General features: G+C 38.7%; 1 protein-coding gene across 3 annotated transcripts in view; it reads left to right on the top strand.

Moving 5' to 3' along the window:
* Window positions 1-17,854, top strand: part of RANBP3 (RAN binding protein 3) — a 53,200-nt gene that overhangs the window by 16,669 nt on the left and 18,677 nt on the right. For 2 of the 3 annotated variants that reach the window (XM_054290967.1, XM_054290968.1), the window contains 6 exons: window positions 6,777-6,980; window positions 12,388-12,424; window positions 12,513-12,599; window positions 14,901-14,972; window positions 16,139-16,204; window positions 17,695-17,787. In XM_054290967.1, the coding sequence (XP_054146942.1) occupies window positions 6,777-6,980; window positions 12,388-12,424; window positions 12,513-12,599; window positions 14,901-14,972; window positions 16,139-16,204; window positions 17,695-17,787 (559 nt within the window). The remainder of the gene's footprint in view (window positions 1-6,776; window positions 6,981-12,387; window positions 12,425-12,512; window positions 12,600-14,900; window positions 14,973-16,138; window positions 16,205-17,694; window positions 17,788-17,854) is intronic. The other variant, XM_054290969.1, reaches the window with a different exon arrangement.

Genomic DNA, 17,854 nt, shown 5'->3' with positions numbered 1-17,854 from the left:
CAGAGTAGTAACAGACATAAATGCTTATGCTAAACTGTGTGTTGTATGGAGATGTAGGATTTTTGAAGTGGTTAATAATTTTAGTAGCTTTTATTGTGGTGTAGTTGACACTGCAGAGGAGGACTTGTAGAAGTATCAGTGCTGTGATTCTTGCAGTTTGATTGGATTAAGAGCTTGTTGCTTGTGCCAGTAGTTGTTTTTTGTAGTATAGATATAGAAGTAGTATAGTCAGAACATGATGCTGTGAGCCCAAAGTAACAGCATATATACTATGCTGTATATATCAGAACCTAGCATTCAGGCCAGTTTTAATCAACTTAATTAAGGAAAAGTGCATCAAGTTACATACTGGTTGAGCTGTATCACTGTATTTTCAGAAAGACTTAATAGCTAGGTGTTCCCAAGAAGGGTAAACTCCGTTACTGTTTCTGTAAAAGGTGCTTGGTTAAGTGCATTGCCTACTGCTAAAGACTATCCTCCTTAAAGTTATCAGGGAAATCCTGTCAACAGAGGAGTTTTTCCTTCAGCAATGTTTTGAAGAAAATGCAAAAGTAACTTCAAAATAGTTGTCAAACAACACACTACTTGAATATGTAATTTCTCAATGTAAATTATAATTTTAATTTAGCAAAATGTCTGTCTAGTCACGTCACTTTTTTCTGTAAGCAGAAGTGTTAGTGGAGGCTTTTTAGTGCTGACACAGCAGTCTGACAATAAGCTGAGGGGAAGAAAAAGCACTGCATTGTGTATTCAGTTAACTGTCTGCGATGGTTATATATGTTTGTCTACTATTTTTCCACATAAACCTGGATGTCCTAAGCAGAATTATTTAGTTGCAGCATCTACAGATCCTCTCAGTAGTACAGCTGGGTTGATACAATTCAGTGCTCTTACTGGTTTTTCTGGAACTAACAGTAGTGTCAGCTATTAAGTTAAACAATGTTCTTTTTCCAGAAATCCTGACTTAAGTTTGTGCTTGGTAGGTGTCTGACCTTTGGGTCATACCAACACCACGGAACATTTGAGGCTTGGAGCAGAGTGGCTGGAAAGCTGCCTCGTAGAGAAGGACCCGTTGGTCCTGGTCAGCAGTGGCTGAACGTGAGCCCATGTGTGCCCAGGTAGCCAAGAGGGCCAGTGGCACCCGGCCTGTACCAGCCACAGTATGGCCAGCAGGACTGGGCACTGCTGAGGCATTTCAAATCTTGGGTTCAGTTTTAGGCCCCTCATGACAAGAAAGTCACTGAAGGCTGGAGCATGTTCAGAGAAGGGAACAGAGCTGGGGAAAGGTCTGGAATACAAGGCTAATAAGGAGCAGCTGCAGGGGCTCAGCCTGGAGAGAGGGAGGCTCAGAGGAGACCTCGCTCTCTACAACTCCCGACACGAGGGTGGAGCCGGGTGGGGGTCAGGCTCTACTAGCAGGGAGCAAGGGACAGGATGAGAGGAAATGACCTCAAGCTGCGCTGGGGTGTTTTAGGTTGGATATTGGGAATTTCTTCACTGAAAGGGCTGTCCAGCCCTGTCACAGTTACCCAGGACAGTGGTGGAGTCCCCAACCCTACAGGGAATTAAAAGCTGTGTGGATGTGGCACATGGGGATGTGGGCTACTGGTAGACTTGGTAGTGTTGAGGGAATGGCTTGACTCTGATCTTGGAGAAGTTTTCCAACCTGAACAATTATATGGTTTTATGATCTTTTTCTCCACTAGAAATTGGAAAATATTCAGCATGTTCTAGGACAAAATTCATACCAGCCTGGAAACTAATTCTTTAACTGCATCTTCCAGCTAGGGATATATACACTTGAATAAAACATCAGACCTTGCAATTTGACATGTTTATTTAGAGGGGACAAAAAATGCATAGTGTTCATAATGCTGCTCCTTAATGTTATTTTATAGAAGGAGGTTTGAATTTTCTTTTGCAATTAAAGACACTTGAGCATGTCCAGAGAAGGGCAACAAGGCTGGTGAGGGGCTTGGAACACAAGTCCTATGAGAAACGACTGAGGGAGCTGGGGGTGTTTAGCCTGGAGAAAAAGAGACTCAGAGGTGACCTTATCACTCTCTACAGCTTCCTGAAAGGTGGTTATAGTCAGGTGGGGGTTGGTCAGGCAGCAACTGATGGAACCAGAGGACACAGTCTCAAGGTTCGCCAAGGGAAATTTAGGTTTGATATTAGGAAAAAGCTTTTTACAGAAAGGGTGATAAAGTTCTGGAATGATCTGCCTGGGGAGGTGGTGGAGTGGACATCCCTGGATGTGTATAAAGAAAGACTGGATGTGGCACTCGGTGCCATGGTTTAGTTGAGGTGTTAGGGCATGGGTTGGACTTGATGATCTTAAGGGTCTCTTCCAACCTCATAATTCTGTGAATTCTGTGAAAAGATAGGATTAGTCTGTCCTGGTTTTCAATTTAGATGTCAATGGTGGACGTCAAGTTTGTAGTTACTAAATATGAGTGGGTCTGCATTTTCATGATTTTTATAGCTCCTTAACTATTTAAGAACTATTTTTACAAAGTGTGAAATATAATCTTGCAAATATCTGACTAGTAGCACTGCTATTCGTGTTTCTGACAAGCAGAGTTCCTAAAGCTGATACAAGTTGGAAAATTGCATCAGCTTAAGGCTCAAACTGCTGAGATCTGAAAGCAGTACAAAGTCTGAACCTCACTATGTTAGGCATGGAGTATTTCTGTTATTCCAAATAACTTCTTTATGAGCTAAGCTGTGTTTTTCATAGCCCTTTTTGAATTAAATATTTAAATTGATGGATACAACTTACATCTGTGTTTAATATTAGACACTTTGGTGTTTCTGATCTGAAACTGATTTTAGCTTCTGCCGTAAAACCATTTCATGACAATGGTTTTTCTGGCCATAGATTACATAGATTAGGTGATTTTCTGAAGTTAACTTTTAACATGCATTTCTGAGGTGAAAGTATTCTGTCATTTTTGGATTGACACATTTTTAAGCAATTATATTAGCTCAAACAAATTAAATCAGTAGTAGCATAAAGAAACACTTTGTCAAAAGTGTTTTTAAAATAGTGTCATTTGTTCTGCTAGTATGAACTGTTGGTAAACTGGTCGTTACTCATAGTCATCTCACAGGACCATCACCATTGTCATCACATATGACCTCCCATGTCACATGTATAGGAAAAGGTAGATTCCCCACTCAGATTTAAAAAACTTCTGCACTTGAAAACACCATTGTTTATGGTGTAGCTTGCACCTTGTCCTCCTCCCTCCACCAGCCTGTGCTGGGGTATCGGTAGAATATAGAAAAGAGCACTTTAGTTTGTTGTATAACTAGTTTTGATCAGTGTACTGCTTTCCATATGTGAGTTGATAATGATGGCCTTTTACGATTGACTCTGAAAGAAGGTAAGTTATGTGAAACTTGGGTCAGGTTCCATACCAAAGTGGTGCAGGTAACTGGGGGTCCTAAATGCAAAGCTTCTGGAGTGAATAAGGGCTTATGTTGTTAAATCGTTCAAGCTGTCATCATGGTCTTAACTATGGAGTTTTAAAACTAGGTGTAGAGTTGTAAAACTGATGGATGTGATTGGAAGATGGCATTCCCAGGTATCCTGGAGAGCAAAATCATGAGTTAATTTTTTTTTTTTAAGGTATGTAAAGTAGGGGTTAGTTAAAGTCCTGCTTTGATGCAGTGTTATTTGGAAATGCTTGGGTTTTGGTGATTTGGGGAGGCAAATGACTAGAAAAGATTCTTCATGCTGTGGCCATGACTTACAGGTTTAGGATAGTGACAGAGAGAGAACTGTGAAGTAATTTATGTACAGAGAGGCCGAGCATTCCCTTTCCCAGTCTGTTTCAGCATTGTTAGCATGAATACCCAGTGCAACTGTATTATAAGTCCATACTATACTTAAGGAGTTAAAATTTGTGCTTAAGAGGTCATAATTTTGAATATGTTGCTGTACTTAAAAGAACAGTCATGAGAAGGTATTTGGAGAGACAGTTGTGTAGAAAAAGCTTGGAGGAATATAGAGAGGCTGATAAAGGCTCTTAGGCATATAGGCAAGAGTTGTCCTTGGCTCTAAGCAGGTAAAAAATGTGAAAAGATATACTGAGAGTAGTCTTTTTAGGCCATTGGATAGAGGTGCTGGGGTGAGGAAAATGAGGAAGGGGGTTGCAAATAACTCAATTCAGAAATGGGAGGAAGAGCTGGTCCAAGAGTGCTTGTTCCAGTCTTTATTGAAAAATAATATTATTTCCTTGCCTATATTTGGGATGACTGTGGTATCATGTGAGTCTTAGCTTTTGATTATTCCTTCATGTCTCTCTTTATTTTCTGCAATACAGAGGAAGCCAAATCTCCAAATAGATGTATTTAGTCTGGGTGTGTTATTTTTAGTTTAAAAAAAATAGAAGTTGTTTGATCTGGTTGAGCAAGGTGAATTTGTGTAGGTGGCTTCCTAATATTATTCAGCTCTCCCTTGATCTTTGCCATAGTGTTTAAGAGGCAGGAACTGGTTTCTGTCAAGTTCTCCCTAGAACTGTATTTTATAAGGAATGCTTTCTCTAGAGAGAGGAGGCTCAAGGAGTGACACATTTCTCAGGCAAAATATTCCAGCAAAAATGAAGAGAGTGAGCTGTTCACCAGCTCCAAAGAACTTCCAGAAAGAGCTTAGATCAGAATTCATGAAGCTAACAGACTAGGAAACACTTTGAATAGTATGCATGACCAAGGATTAAAATTAATTTAAAGGGTTCACAGTTTCCTTTGGATATGCTTTTTTGAGAGCAAAACACAGGCTGTACAAAATCTGCCTGGAGCAGTTCTGGTTTGATAGATAAATCCTTGAGTCTTTGTTGGTCTTGTCTTCCCTGACTTAAACCATATACTGTTCACAGAATTCTGAAATTTACAGTAGTTTTTGATTAATATACTTTTTCTAATATAATTTAATTTTTTAAAATATAATTATATATTGGCCATGAAATTCTTATATTGGATTCAGATTTTTCTTCATAGAAGTGGTGATTTGCAATAGATATTTTTCTTGGTTTTGTGGGTCTTGAAGCAGATATTCCAGCGTTGCTTAGGATAGAAGTCAGATTTTTTCTTATTTCCACTTTTAAAAATGCTTGACAGCAAGTAGTTCAAGTATTACAGTAGTTATTAAAATCTGTTGGATGTTTACTTAGCCTACTTTAGGATATTCTAGACTGTGGTGATATCAATTATTTGCAAAATATTTTGTCATTTCCAATTTTAAGTGCTTAGCACAAGTGTGCATTGCATGTTCTTGCCTCTTCTTCATTACGAGCAATTTTCTAAACTGTACCTAGAAGTCAGTATAAATTTCTGGTAAGGCTCTTTTTTTACATATATTTTAAGTGCTTTGCCCAGTTCCAGGTAGCCTTTCCTCCTGTTCTCCCCAGACAAAAAGGTAAGGATAGGTGGCTAGACTGCTAGATTTTATTAAATATTTGATGAAAAAATGTTTCTTTAACTCTTCTCATTCTGTGGGGTTTTAAGCTAGTGTTTGGGTCTCTTATTTACAGCTAAATATTAAAATGTTAGATAACTTTGACAGTACAAAAACCCAGCACCCTGAACTTTTACCTGATATCCATGGTAATATCCCCATAAATATATTTTTACTATTTTGAACCTTAATTATAGTAATTTCTTGCATAATACAATTTCATTGTATCACTGGCTTAAGTTACCATGACAGGGCAAGTGTTACTTGAAGAACTTGGCTCTTAAGTCCTGCTGTTTATTTTTCAGACTTTTGCTTACTTTCTTGCACAGACCGGGGCAATGATGAGCATTTTTAGTTTCTTCATTCTACCAAGTGTTTTCTGGGAGCAAACTGAGGTTGTGTTCTTTTGAGTGCCATCTTTTCCTTACTGCATAATTCTTCAGGTACTTCACCATAAGATGCCGGGAAGCACAGGCCACAGATTGCAAGTGCACATCCTTGGCCTGCATGTTATCCATGGACTATAATTCAGTCTTTAATCGCAATACAGTTGTTTGTGCTCAAAGCCTTTTTATAACTTGTTCGTTCTTCAGATGGGTACAGAATATGATAATGCTAGCTTTTGTTGTACAGGCAGGGATGTGCAACATTAAATGATGTGAAGGAATGAAAAGTCTGTGGCAGAAGTTCAGCAAACACCAAATCCCATTAGGGTGCGCTAGTTATCCAGTCACGTCCCTCCTTGAATTAGATTGAAACTTGCTAATTTATGAAAAAAACATTGGTGTTGCTTTTCAGATAATTCACTGTCATATAAATATGAAAGGATCCTGTGTCTTGTGTGAATGTTAAAATAATTAATTTCTGTGAGAATTTTATAACCAACCTCACCTCCCTCAAAAGTGGGCTGAAGAGGCAGTGGAGGACACTTATTTAGAGTAATTGTCTAATTTTTATATCTGAATCTAAAGGTGAAAGTTATCAACTGTCCTTTAGTCCTTGAGAGAGGGGAGGGGTTAAACCCCAACAAGCCTGTGGCTGGCAAAATCCTGTTTGCTGGGGACACAGATGATTTTGGTAACTTTCAAAAGAGTGCATTTGCTCCAACTAAGGCTTTTGTCAAGGATGGGAACTATTCTGTCAGCACGTTCTGTTACAGAGTTTCTATGTATTTTAATTGGTGTCTCAGGAATAAGCAGCTTCTTCTGCCCTACTGTGAAAACAGTGAAAATTAAACAAATGGATCCTCTCGCTAGGACGACCAATCTCATGTTGCAGCCTTGCATTGAAGGGACGTTGTCTTTTCTGCTCACAGTCCCCTGCAGAGCAAAAAGCTTTGTCGGATTCAGGCGAGGACCCCCAGGGAGAGGTTGAGCCCCCCTGCCATGGTCTGGGTCACACAGAACCAGCTGGTGAGTGCGACTCTGAGCACCCTGCTCCTGCTGTGGCCTCAGTCAGTGCTACCCTGAGTCCTGCTTCTGAAGCCCAGCTTGCTCCTATTCAACAAGAACTGGCAGGGGTAAGTGTCAATCTACCAAGTACTTCTGCTGCTGAGGGGATTAGAGGAAAAAGTCCCTTCCGTTAGGTGGAATCCGTTACTGTTCAGTGTAGGTAGTGCAAATCACAGTCTGTCTGGTTCTTTGATTTCAAGTGTCAGTCTTCTCTAAACCCTTGTTCCAATTAGAAGTAATGAAATTTGTGAGTCTCCCTAGTAGTGTAGCGTAACTGTAGAAGACACCTAAAGTATTTTAAAATTTAAAGTGTAAACTGTGTGTTTGCTAAGGGCAAGAGCACTTCTAAATAAATGAGAAAGTGGGTCTATATTTGATGGATTTGCTTCAAGCAGTGAGAGGAGGACTCTTTGTTCCCTCCATGGGCCATAATATGCTGCAGCTTGACCAAGTGAGAAGGTAATGCAGCTTCCACTGGATATGTCGTGCTGACCTGTAAGGTATTTAACAGACTAAAAGCACCAAGCATCGTAGCAGAGTTTTGGATTAGGGATGAAATCAGTATCTTGTGGAAAAGCTGTCAGTGCTCATAATTTGATTTTTCTTCTGGTGATGTGGCAAAATCTTTTCTGAAAGACTGGATGACTAAATGACTCCTACCATACAGCCTTTCAGAGCAACTTTTAAGTGTTCCTAATCTTTCTGGTTGGTGGACCATGTTTTCTTGGTACAGATGAGTGTCACTGTTCATTCTGGCAACACGCCCTAGGCACGTGCTCTTTGCTCAAGCTTTGTTAAGGCTGCTTCACCCAATACCTGGACCCTTTTCTTGCACTGGTTGTTTTCGAGTTTTTTTGTCCAAGAATTGGCCATTTCAAATAAACCTAGTACTGAGTGGATTGTCATGATAAGGTGCTAATAGCTGTAGGTTAAGCACCTCTCAATGTTCAGACTGTTGCTTGATTAACTGCAGAACTCTCTCTTTTTTGAAGCTTGACATTTTCGAGACTTAATATTTTAAAATGTAGCTGGTAAGCATGTGCGGAAAATCACGCTCTGAAAAACCAATGTCCATAAAGGAGACAGAGGAGCCCTGCAACTTTATTTGAATAAAAAAGGAGAGAGTCCCCTGGCCACACGTTCCCACCAGGTTTTCTTTCTTGAGGTTCTGGAGGGTGGAGCCTTCTCTTTAATCCCAAACTCCCGGCCGCATGTTGCCCTCTTCCTTTCCCCATTGTCTGAAGTACTAGGAAGGTAGAGCCTTCCCTAACTGTGTATTGCATATTCCCCCTTCAAAGTGTCATTTTACCCCGAAGTTCCTAAGTTCAAGCTTATGCTGAGTCCCCCACTTGTCTGTTTCAGGAGTTGGGCTGTCTGGGCTCCATAACAAACCTGCTGCTTGAAGTTGGAGGAGACTTTAAGACCAATTTCAAAGATGTTAACAGCCATACCCTCACCCATGGAATTCTTTGTAGCGATTTTATCACACATCTTTCCTATCAGACATAATCACAGACTTTTATCTCAGTTTTCTGCCATTTGAAATTGCAGTTACTAGAACTATCCAAGAGAATGGTGTTAACCAGACTTTCAGGAACGCAGAAAGTGGTTATCTTCGTTTGTTCTTAGAGAGCAGAAAATCTTACCCCAGTTAACTGTGTTCTGAAAGAAATTTAAAACCCAGAAATGCTGTTGGGGATCATATGCAGAAATTAGTGGCTGTACAAAACATCTGTTTCAGCATTCTTCTTGATTCAATTCAGTTAAATGTAATGAATTGTATGGTGCTCAGTATGGGCATGTGACTGGCATGCACTAGCAAGTACTCTTCAAATTATTCGAGTGTCTTACAGCAAAATCATCCCTTACCTTGAAATCTAGAGGAGATTGATGCATCTTAAGAGTGCTTGTACTGGCTCATTGGAGAGTCAGTTTTCATGCAGTCTTCTCAGGGCCTGGGAAGATGGATGAGTTAAGACAGAAGAAGAGACACTGCATATTTCTTGTTTACTTGTTTGTATACACATTCACAGATATTTCTGGAATGGCATGAATTTAGTGTGGCCGTAGGTACAGCCCCTTGCAGAGCTGATGGTTGTGTCCTAACTCTTTGCTGTCCCACACCAACCTCCCACAGCACATGACCATCCCAGCAAGACTGCTGATTAAGAGGTTCTGGAACAGCTTTTAAGCAAATCATGACAGTTCAATAATGCCTGTGTATGTGCAGAGTGTCTGGACTGAAGACTTGCACTACTGTGCTTTGAAGTCCATTTTATATGATTTTTGCATCTTAAAATGCATTTTCAAAGATAAACACTAGAAGTGTTTCAAAGATAAACACTAGAAGCTCCTAGAGCTTTACCTGAATTGCATTGACCTTTTCTGCTTTAGCCAAATTCTCCCTTCCTCTCCCTGTTTCTCCTCACTAGTGTAAATAAGCAAAAAATGACAATTTAAAGTTTTGAAGTTCTTCTCTTAGCTTGATGTAACAATTGTGTGACGAATCAATGTTTGTATTTAGTTAACATCTGTGACGTATGCTCTTAAGAAGCAGTTGGTAGCCTTTATGAAGCTAATTTCCTTAACTAGAAGCGTGTCTTAATTGTAGGAGCCTCTATAAATAGAGGCATATATGTAACTTTTCTCTAGCTGGATTTCTGAAAGCTGGGGACAGAGGGAATAAGTGAAAAGTGGCTTCTGCTCTTCAGTGAGAAAATTCTAGGTTGGATTTTGCTGTTACCAGTTTGTGTCTCATCAGCATCTATTCCAAAGAACTGAATGGAGATAAATTTAATTACCTTGGTGGTTTCTTGCAGTATGAGCTGGTCCTTGCTTTTGTTTCCATTTTGTGGGGTACTTCTTTAAATCATTATTTTAAAGCTTATTGTTGCTGTAAAGTACAGACTGAGTAGGTTGAGAGGTGTAAAATGGAGAGACTGGACTGCTGTTCATTGTCACTAAATGTATTTTGCTGCTTTTCCAGTCTGTCAGGTTTGTCATGCATATATAAACCCCTGCTTTTTGTCTAGTGTACCCAGCTTCCTCTGAAGCAGCACTGGTATGCAATTCTGACTGCAGTTGTGACTTACTTTATCTGTGGTTTCATAGAAAAGTGAAGCTTATGCTAATACAGTAGATCTGTGTACCCCCACAGAATCTACCTGGCATCTATTTGACCACAGGTACACAGCTTTAATCTCCCAAAACTCTTGGGCTAGGAAGCATGGAAATAACTTGGAGCAGATTTTATGTTCTGCTTTGCCCTCAGTAGAGTACAGAGTTGGTTTTGGATATTGATGCCTGTTACCCACTAAACATGGTGATGGTACATGAGTTGTGCTTGTCAGTTACAAAATTACAACGATAATATTATTTGAGGCACAAGCCTCAAATCATACGGGTTTGACTTTTGAATGTTTTACTTGAGCATTGAGAATGGAGCATGTGTTAAGTTTTTGACATTCAGGTGGAAATAATTTGTTTATTTTTAAGGATTTTTTGCAGATAGAGATTGCAGTTCCAGTCATGCAAATTTTTTACCGCCAAGTGTTTTCTTTTCACTTGCAGGATTTTTGATAAAAGTGGAAACAAATTGCTTTTATATGTGACAACACTTTATGGGCAAAATGGAACAATTTTGAGTTCAGATGCTGATTGTTGAAATACATGATATCATGGTTTTCCATTTTAGCCTTATCTTTTGGGAAAGCATTGCGTGTTGGCAAGGTCAGTGACTAATAAGACCACTTTCTGGTCTTGGACCACTTGACTAATTATGTGGAAAGAGCCATGGATCATCAAGTGCAGTATTGACATGGCTGGGCTGATAGTTCTGGAATGCAACTCCCTGCATTCACACACACCTGTCAGTAGTTTCTTATTCCTTATGCCTAAGGTTTCAAAAGTACTCAACTAGGGTGCTAGTGAGGTAGCTATGAACGTAAAACAAAACAGAAAAGCCCTTAAAGGTAATTAAATAGACACAGTGCAGTGTGTTTTTATTAGGGTTTAATAGAGTACTGATAGTACAGTATTATCTGGGTTCTAAATGTATGCAATGATAAATAGAAAGTTTTTTACTTTCTGATATTCTTACACCCAAGGTATGCCTCAGATATCAGTCCTGTGCAGATTTGTGCAGTCTTTCTGTGTGTCTGCCTGCTCTCAGTGTCCAAGTGGGCCAAATCATGGTGGAGAAGGAGTTTTGGGGCATCAGTGGGCTCTGCCCATGAGCTGCCATTCTTCCATTAATCAGCCAATCTCTGAAGTAAGACTGAGTGAAGGGGAGGTGGCCATGTGCATGTCCTGGGGCAGGAGTGGGATGAAAGGGTAGTGTCGGACTAGGCAGATGGTCCAGTGTGTCAGAGCTGTCTGAAAGGATGGTGTAGCCAAGGTGGGGGGTTGATCTGTTCTTCCAGGTAACAAGTTACAGGACAGAAGGATATGGCCTCAAGTTGAGCATTTAGATTGGATATTAAGAAAAGCATGTTCCACAAAAGGTTTGTGCAGCCGTGGAACAGGCTGCCCATGGCAGTGGTGGAGCCATCTTCCCTGCAGGGATTTGTAAGATGTGTGGATGTGGCACTTGTGGACATGTTTTAGCATTGGGCATGGCAGTTCTGATGGATCACTTAGACTTGATGATCTTAAAGGTTCTTGCTTACCTAAGCAATTCAATTGTTCTAAGATGTTTTGTAGTGAGATGAAGATGTGATGCAGCCGTGATCACCTTCCATAGTGAAAGGAATCTGTCATGGGGTTATTTTTTTTGGAGGAGCAAAGGAGATTATATTAGTTGAGGAACTGGCAGAGAGATAGGAGGAAGGAGCCATAGAAATCCTCAGAAAATACATAAAACCTTTGTTCAGAGACTTTTTAAAATATCTATGATAGTTGGTAGCCTGTGGTGCTTCTTTTTTTGTTCTGGTACTGTGGAACATATTAGGGGGACTATCCATTGCTAATTCCAATAAAAATACTGTCATACTGGTTTATAGAGCATGCTTTGAAAGGCATTCCTCTATATGTTATAATTTTGTTGAAGGAACTAATGTCACTTAGTAATTAGTTAAAGTGCTTTGGAATGAACTCACAAATAATGAGTATGTTTATGTTGAGCTTAAAACTTCATATTTTAAAAATTAAACCAATTTTGAAAACTGTCATTTTCAAATTTTCAGTATATAGAAAATGTAACTGTAGTAATTGTTACACAGTCCCTAAAGATATTAGTGCTTGGGAATCTTCAGGAATCTTACTTGTAAATGAAATATTTTGAATTAATTGCTTTTGATAGTATCTGTGTGAAACTCTATGCCTACATATAAATCACAGAAGGTTATTGCATTGAGTGTGTATCATTGACGTTAAAGAAAAATTCTCCTAACTGATGTTTAAAACATTTGGATCAAACAGAAGAGACTGAAATGTTCAGTATGTGATCTTTCTTTGATCAGTGTAATCTGATTTCAGAGATCTGCAGATGGATCAAGTCCAGAAGATGGAGATGGTAAGAGATTTTATTGTAAAATTAAAAGCTGTGAGTGTGTGTCTTGCTGGGATGTTTTGCGCTTTCTCTAATAAAGTTTTTTCTACAGAATCTGATCGAGAGGATGGAAGCTACTGTCCACCTGTAAAACGAGAGAGAACTTCATCTTTGAATCAGTTCCCTCCTTCTCAGTCAGGTAAATGCTGTTACTCTATTATAAATGAAGGGATAGTTTTCCTACCTAGAAATTCTTTTTCCAGTCATGTAAGCAGTCTTATTACTGTCTGTTGTGCTTTGGGTTAAGACCACAGCAGTCATGTACTCATGTTAGCAAATTTGATGAAGCCCAAAGGAGCTTACAGATAGTTTTTAAAAATGTTTTCTATCTGTAAGTTTATGTGTATTTGTAGTTTTACCTTTTACTATCGTGCTGTTAAATTGCAGAATTAACTAGAAATCTTCTTGATTTGTTGTGATCAGGTCGCTTCTTTCCAAATTTATATAAGTGCTACCTTTTTCTTAGTTACTCTGCTGCCAGGGAAGTTTTTCAAGTCTCAACTCATGTTTTAGTCCTCTTTTCTCTTCTCCCATTACTATTAAAATGGGGAGGATTCAGTGCACTTCTTAAGCACCTGACATATGCAAGAGAGAATGACCACAGCCTGTGTGTGTGCACAGTCAGGGCAGTGAATTCACTGGGGTGAATTCATGCAGTTCCCTTGCATGGGAATGGTCACGTTTGATATTTGTTCACTCACAGGAACAGTCTTGATTTGTGCTGTGTCTCCTAATAGATCATATGAAGGTTTTAGCTTTGGTCAACAGTTATTTTAGTTATGTCAGTGTTTGAGGCAGATTTTGAGACTGCTACTTTATTTCTACTGTCTTAAGTTGAAACAAAGAAAATGAGATACCTTGAGAGAAAGAAGTAAAAAAATATTCCTCTCCTGTGCAGCACAATGTGGAGATGTGACTAAAAGGTGAAAGCCTAGTCATTTTGATTTTAATTTGAAAGAAATAAATGACTATGAAATCCAAGAGGTAGTTGCTGATACTTTATGGACATACCATTTTAAATTCATGCACCAATGCTAGTCAGGGGATGAAGCTCTTCTCTTTCAGATCCAAATTTTCTGTTGGGCAGCTCAGTGGGTCTCCAGATGTCATCCTGTGAATTGGATGATCAGTGTTGCTGCTATCTGTTTGCTAACCACTCTTAGTAAAGGAATGCACAAAAATAATGAAGACAGGGTTTTGTAGATTTTTCTGTGAGAATAATAGTATGTGTATAACCAGGTTCCCCATAGTCTCTTAACACTTGCATTCTGCTATGTCTTTGTGGTATAAGATTAGAATCTCTGTGCTTACATCTGTTAGGAAGTGGAGGAAAACAATTTACTCAACTCTTCCTTGGTTAAATACTGGATATTCCAGGAGTCCAGTAGCCTTTCTCAAGCCTCTGCTTAGTTAATGAATTTTGAGAGGATGTGGTGATTTATTGACACCTTTCTTCTCATCTGATGTGTGTTGTTCTCAAGCAGTGATAACTTTGATTTGAATTGCAAGTTTCATGAAGACCTTTTTGAATCAATTTAAGGAAAAAAGAAAAAAATTTTCAGACTTAATTATAAAAGGCAAATAGCACATTTTTTAGTACAATGGTTTTCAGAGATGAGCTTCTTTTCTCTTTTCAACATACTTGATCTTTTTCTACAGCTGCATAAAAACTAAAAAAGCCAGTAAATACTACAATGCTTTACTTCATGCAAAAGTATCTGTTAGAGAATCTGTCTCCTTCTGATTGTCCTATTTTATAAACTGGATTATGATTTTTGTGTAATACCAAAAGTACTAGAACTGCTGGGCAGGGTGTCAACCAAACTCCCTATTGTTTGCTTCTTTATGACCCAGAAAAGGGTGGAAAAGAGGTGCTGTCTTTTGCCTGTTTTTTCAAATATTTTTTTCCTTTGGTTGACTATTATGCTGCTGAGATGACATCTGATAGTACTCTGATGTGCTCTTCTCTGTTTCTGTAGGAGTTTTGTCTTTGCAGGGTAGTTCAAACCTAAGTTGCTTCTTGGTGTCCATCAGAGGGCAGGTGTTCATGCCTACTCTCAGCAGGCATTACACACCTTTCTGCTCTCTCTGCTCAGGGGCCTTTGGAAATGGTATTATACATTCTGCAATGCTATTATATATACTAACGCCACTTCTAATTCCTAATTCAGATACAGTCCAGATTGGGAATCCTGTATTTATACAGGATTCAGGAAAAATGAAATTTTTTCTTTGTCTATTTCAGGAGACACTGAGAGGATTTTATGGGCAATGGCTTGTTTGCTACTTTGGCTGTAATGCTGTTTTAATTTAGAAGAAGTGAAACCAAAATAAAACAAATTACTAGAAAAATTACTTCAGTTTGAATTCTGGTAACAGGTTTATAATAAAGAACAGCATCCACAACTTCCCTTTTTTTTTTCTTTTTCCTTGGCTGCAGTAACAAAGAACAATGTCTTTATGCCATCAAGCTTTTGTGAACCCTCTGCAGGCAATTCTGACTCAGAACCAGGTGAGCTTCCTCATTTTTCTGCATTTTTCTTGAAAAAATATTTCTGTTGTTAATTTATTGTGATCTAAAGTACTTCAGAAGTAAGACCCTGTCTGTGAGAACAGAAGTGATGATGGTTCTGATCTTAGACCTGTTCTCTTGCTCACTTTGTTGTTCAACATCGCCATTGCTGGAGGTAATTAAAATAATATCAAAGTTGTTGAATGCTTTGGGAGTGAAGGTAGAATACTGCAGTACGACCCTTTCCTGCTAGCCTCACAATAAAACCTTTGGAAAAGTTTCATATATCTACTTCAGAAAAATGTTCTTTTATATTGAAAAGCAAAACAAGCATAAAGCATGGTCATGTGTTCAGCTATGATCTGTGAACCCTGTGTTGACAGAACTGCTAATTTTGTTAGTCTCCATAGTTCTGGTTTGGTTGTATTGGTATCATGCCTGTTCTGCACATCAATATCATATGCTTATAACCAAGCACAGTGAGACTGTAAGATGCTGAGTTGTCTTATTCTGAGTACAGATATTAAGCCCCTAAAAGGAAAACAGTATAATTATTCTTTGTAAGTTGTAAGGAACTCAGTTTTTAAGAGCTGTAGATTTATAAATTTTTTTTGAGATTTGATATTTAATTTAAAAACCATAACTGTAGTGAGTGTGAACAAAGGAGTTTTTTATGTTCATACTACAAAAGCATGAGTAAAAACTTTTTATTACAAGAAACTAACATTAAGCAATTAAGTTTAACTTAGTTTATGATCGTTAGCAATTAGATACTTGTTAGCAGCTGTCACGTTCAGTCATAATTTTGATTGTTATTTCTTTATTTTGATTCTCACTTAAAACCTTTATTATCTTTATTAAGTCCTTCACAGAAGGAGCCCCATTTCTCTGGTGAACAGTCTTTTTCCTGTTTCTTCTGAAAAAATTTTGAACTTCTTGCTTGTGATACCATGTGTTTCTTTGAGGTGTATATTTGCTGTGATGATCACTGGAAATTCAGGTTTCTTTCAGAAGAGAATTTGTTATTTGGAAAGCTCCTAATAACTTTGCATATTTATAGAACTTGTGGGTTGTTACAGTGGGGAAAACCTGAGCAATTTTATGACTGAATGGCTATTTCTAATATGTTACAGCTCTGTCCTTGTAATTTTGTATTTCATTTCCAGAGGAAAAGAGCAGTGGATTCCGGCTGAAGCCACCAATACTTATCCATGGTCAGGCACCTAGTGCAGGTGAGTTCACTGTTTACTGCGACAGTACAAAGAAACCTGCTCAAGCATTTTATTTAGTTAGTAATTTCATCAATCAGCTATAGAAGGTGGTAAATAGAAGGTGGCAATACCTATGTGTCTGCAGAAAAAAAATCTTGTCTTCTCTGGGGCGGTTGTGCCCATATCCATCGTGTAATGCATATGGATGCATCCATGTTTTGCATTGGCTCAGCTGTGCATGTTTGAAGTGCATCACCCAGCTGTTGCTGCTTAGCAAACTTCTGTTTGTGCTTGGAGTTATCCTCCAGACATTGAATTTGATTCCTTTGGTAGCAAACCATAAGAAAAGGGGTGTTCAGCAAGTGCCTTGAGCAAGTTCTGGCCATTACTGAGTGTTTAGTCTGCGACCAGGCCAGGGCAGCTGGAAGTGTCAAGAGAGTGCCCACTTCTGCTCTCCCTGGCTTTTGGTGGCAGCGTAAGTGGCAGGTCCATGATCATGCCTGTTCTGCACTACAGGTTGGCTGTGACTGAGTTTCCCGTTTACTGATGTAGACCCAGCCACTACCAGAAAGATGATAGTATTACAGCTTCTTAGGAATTTGAGGGGGAAAAAAACAAACCCAAAACTATATAGGTAATGAAAGCTATTATTGCATCACCAAATGGAAACTTCATTTCACTTGAAGGAAGAGTAGTAAATTTAAGAAAGGAACAAGCTGTTTTGAGTTTGAGTGTTTGAACTTTGGATAGCTTTATAATCTGATGTCATGCCCTTTTAATATGGGTGACCTGAAATGGAACTAATTGCTATGAGTGAGTTCTGTTGCAGTATTTATTGGATCAAGGGTTCTTCTTGACCTATGGCAAGCCCAGAAAACTGAATTTTCTGGGCTTCCCATAACCTTCTAGAGTTGATGTAACAATGTTCGGGGGTTTTTTAATTAGGTTGTTTAAGGTCAATTCACTTTTTGAATCATAGCAGAATTAGAGTTGTAGTGCTGTGCATCTTACTGTAACAACCAAAGAGGCCAGGTTAATTCAGAAAGCCAAAAGGTTATTAAATGACACAACACAACTATTACAGTACCAATGTGTTTGATTGATTGCACGGATAAAGAAATATTTTACTACTATCTGGACATTACTTTATTAGAAGGAGAAAAGAAGATTTGTAATGTTTAGTTGAATAAAATGTCAGTGCATAAATAGGTTTACTGGAATTTTCTTACATATTGGCTTTTATTTCTGAATTACTTTCTTTCTGTGCTTTCCTGAATAAGTTAGACAATGTATTTTAAAGTGTCTTTTTAGGGTAGGAAATAGTCTTCCCTATTTGGGACTAACTCTCTTTTGAAGCTGAGTAAGGAGGGATGGAAAAGAAGTGAGTAGAAGCTTTTCTAGTGTCTGTTTTTAATTGTGTGTTCTGTTGGAAGCAGTTAGAGAAGATTAGATGAAGCTGAATTTTCCAAATTTAAAACTTTATACTTCTTGAAAAAACTTTGCACTTGCAGGTCTCCCTAGCCAGAAACCAAAGGAACAGCAGCGAAGTGTGCTCCGTCCAGCAGTACTACAGGCACCGCAGCCAAAAGCTTTCTCACAGATGGGTAAATAATGCTTTTGCTTTCTAAATACAGTGGAGAGAGAATAAAAACATTGAATTTGGTTAATGTG

Source organism: Melozone crissalis, unplaced genomic scaffold (assembly GCF_028551555.1).
Source record: "Melozone crissalis strain CALT ecotype California unplaced genomic scaffold, PUWL_Pcris_2 ptg000088l_1, whole genome shotgun sequence".
In the NCBI taxonomy this organism is placed as follows: domain Eukaryota; kingdom Metazoa; phylum Chordata; class Aves; order Passeriformes; family Passerellidae; genus Melozone; species Melozone crissalis.
The sequence above is the reverse complement of the archived record's forward strand: the minus strand, read 5'-3'. Positions and strand labels throughout refer to the sequence as shown.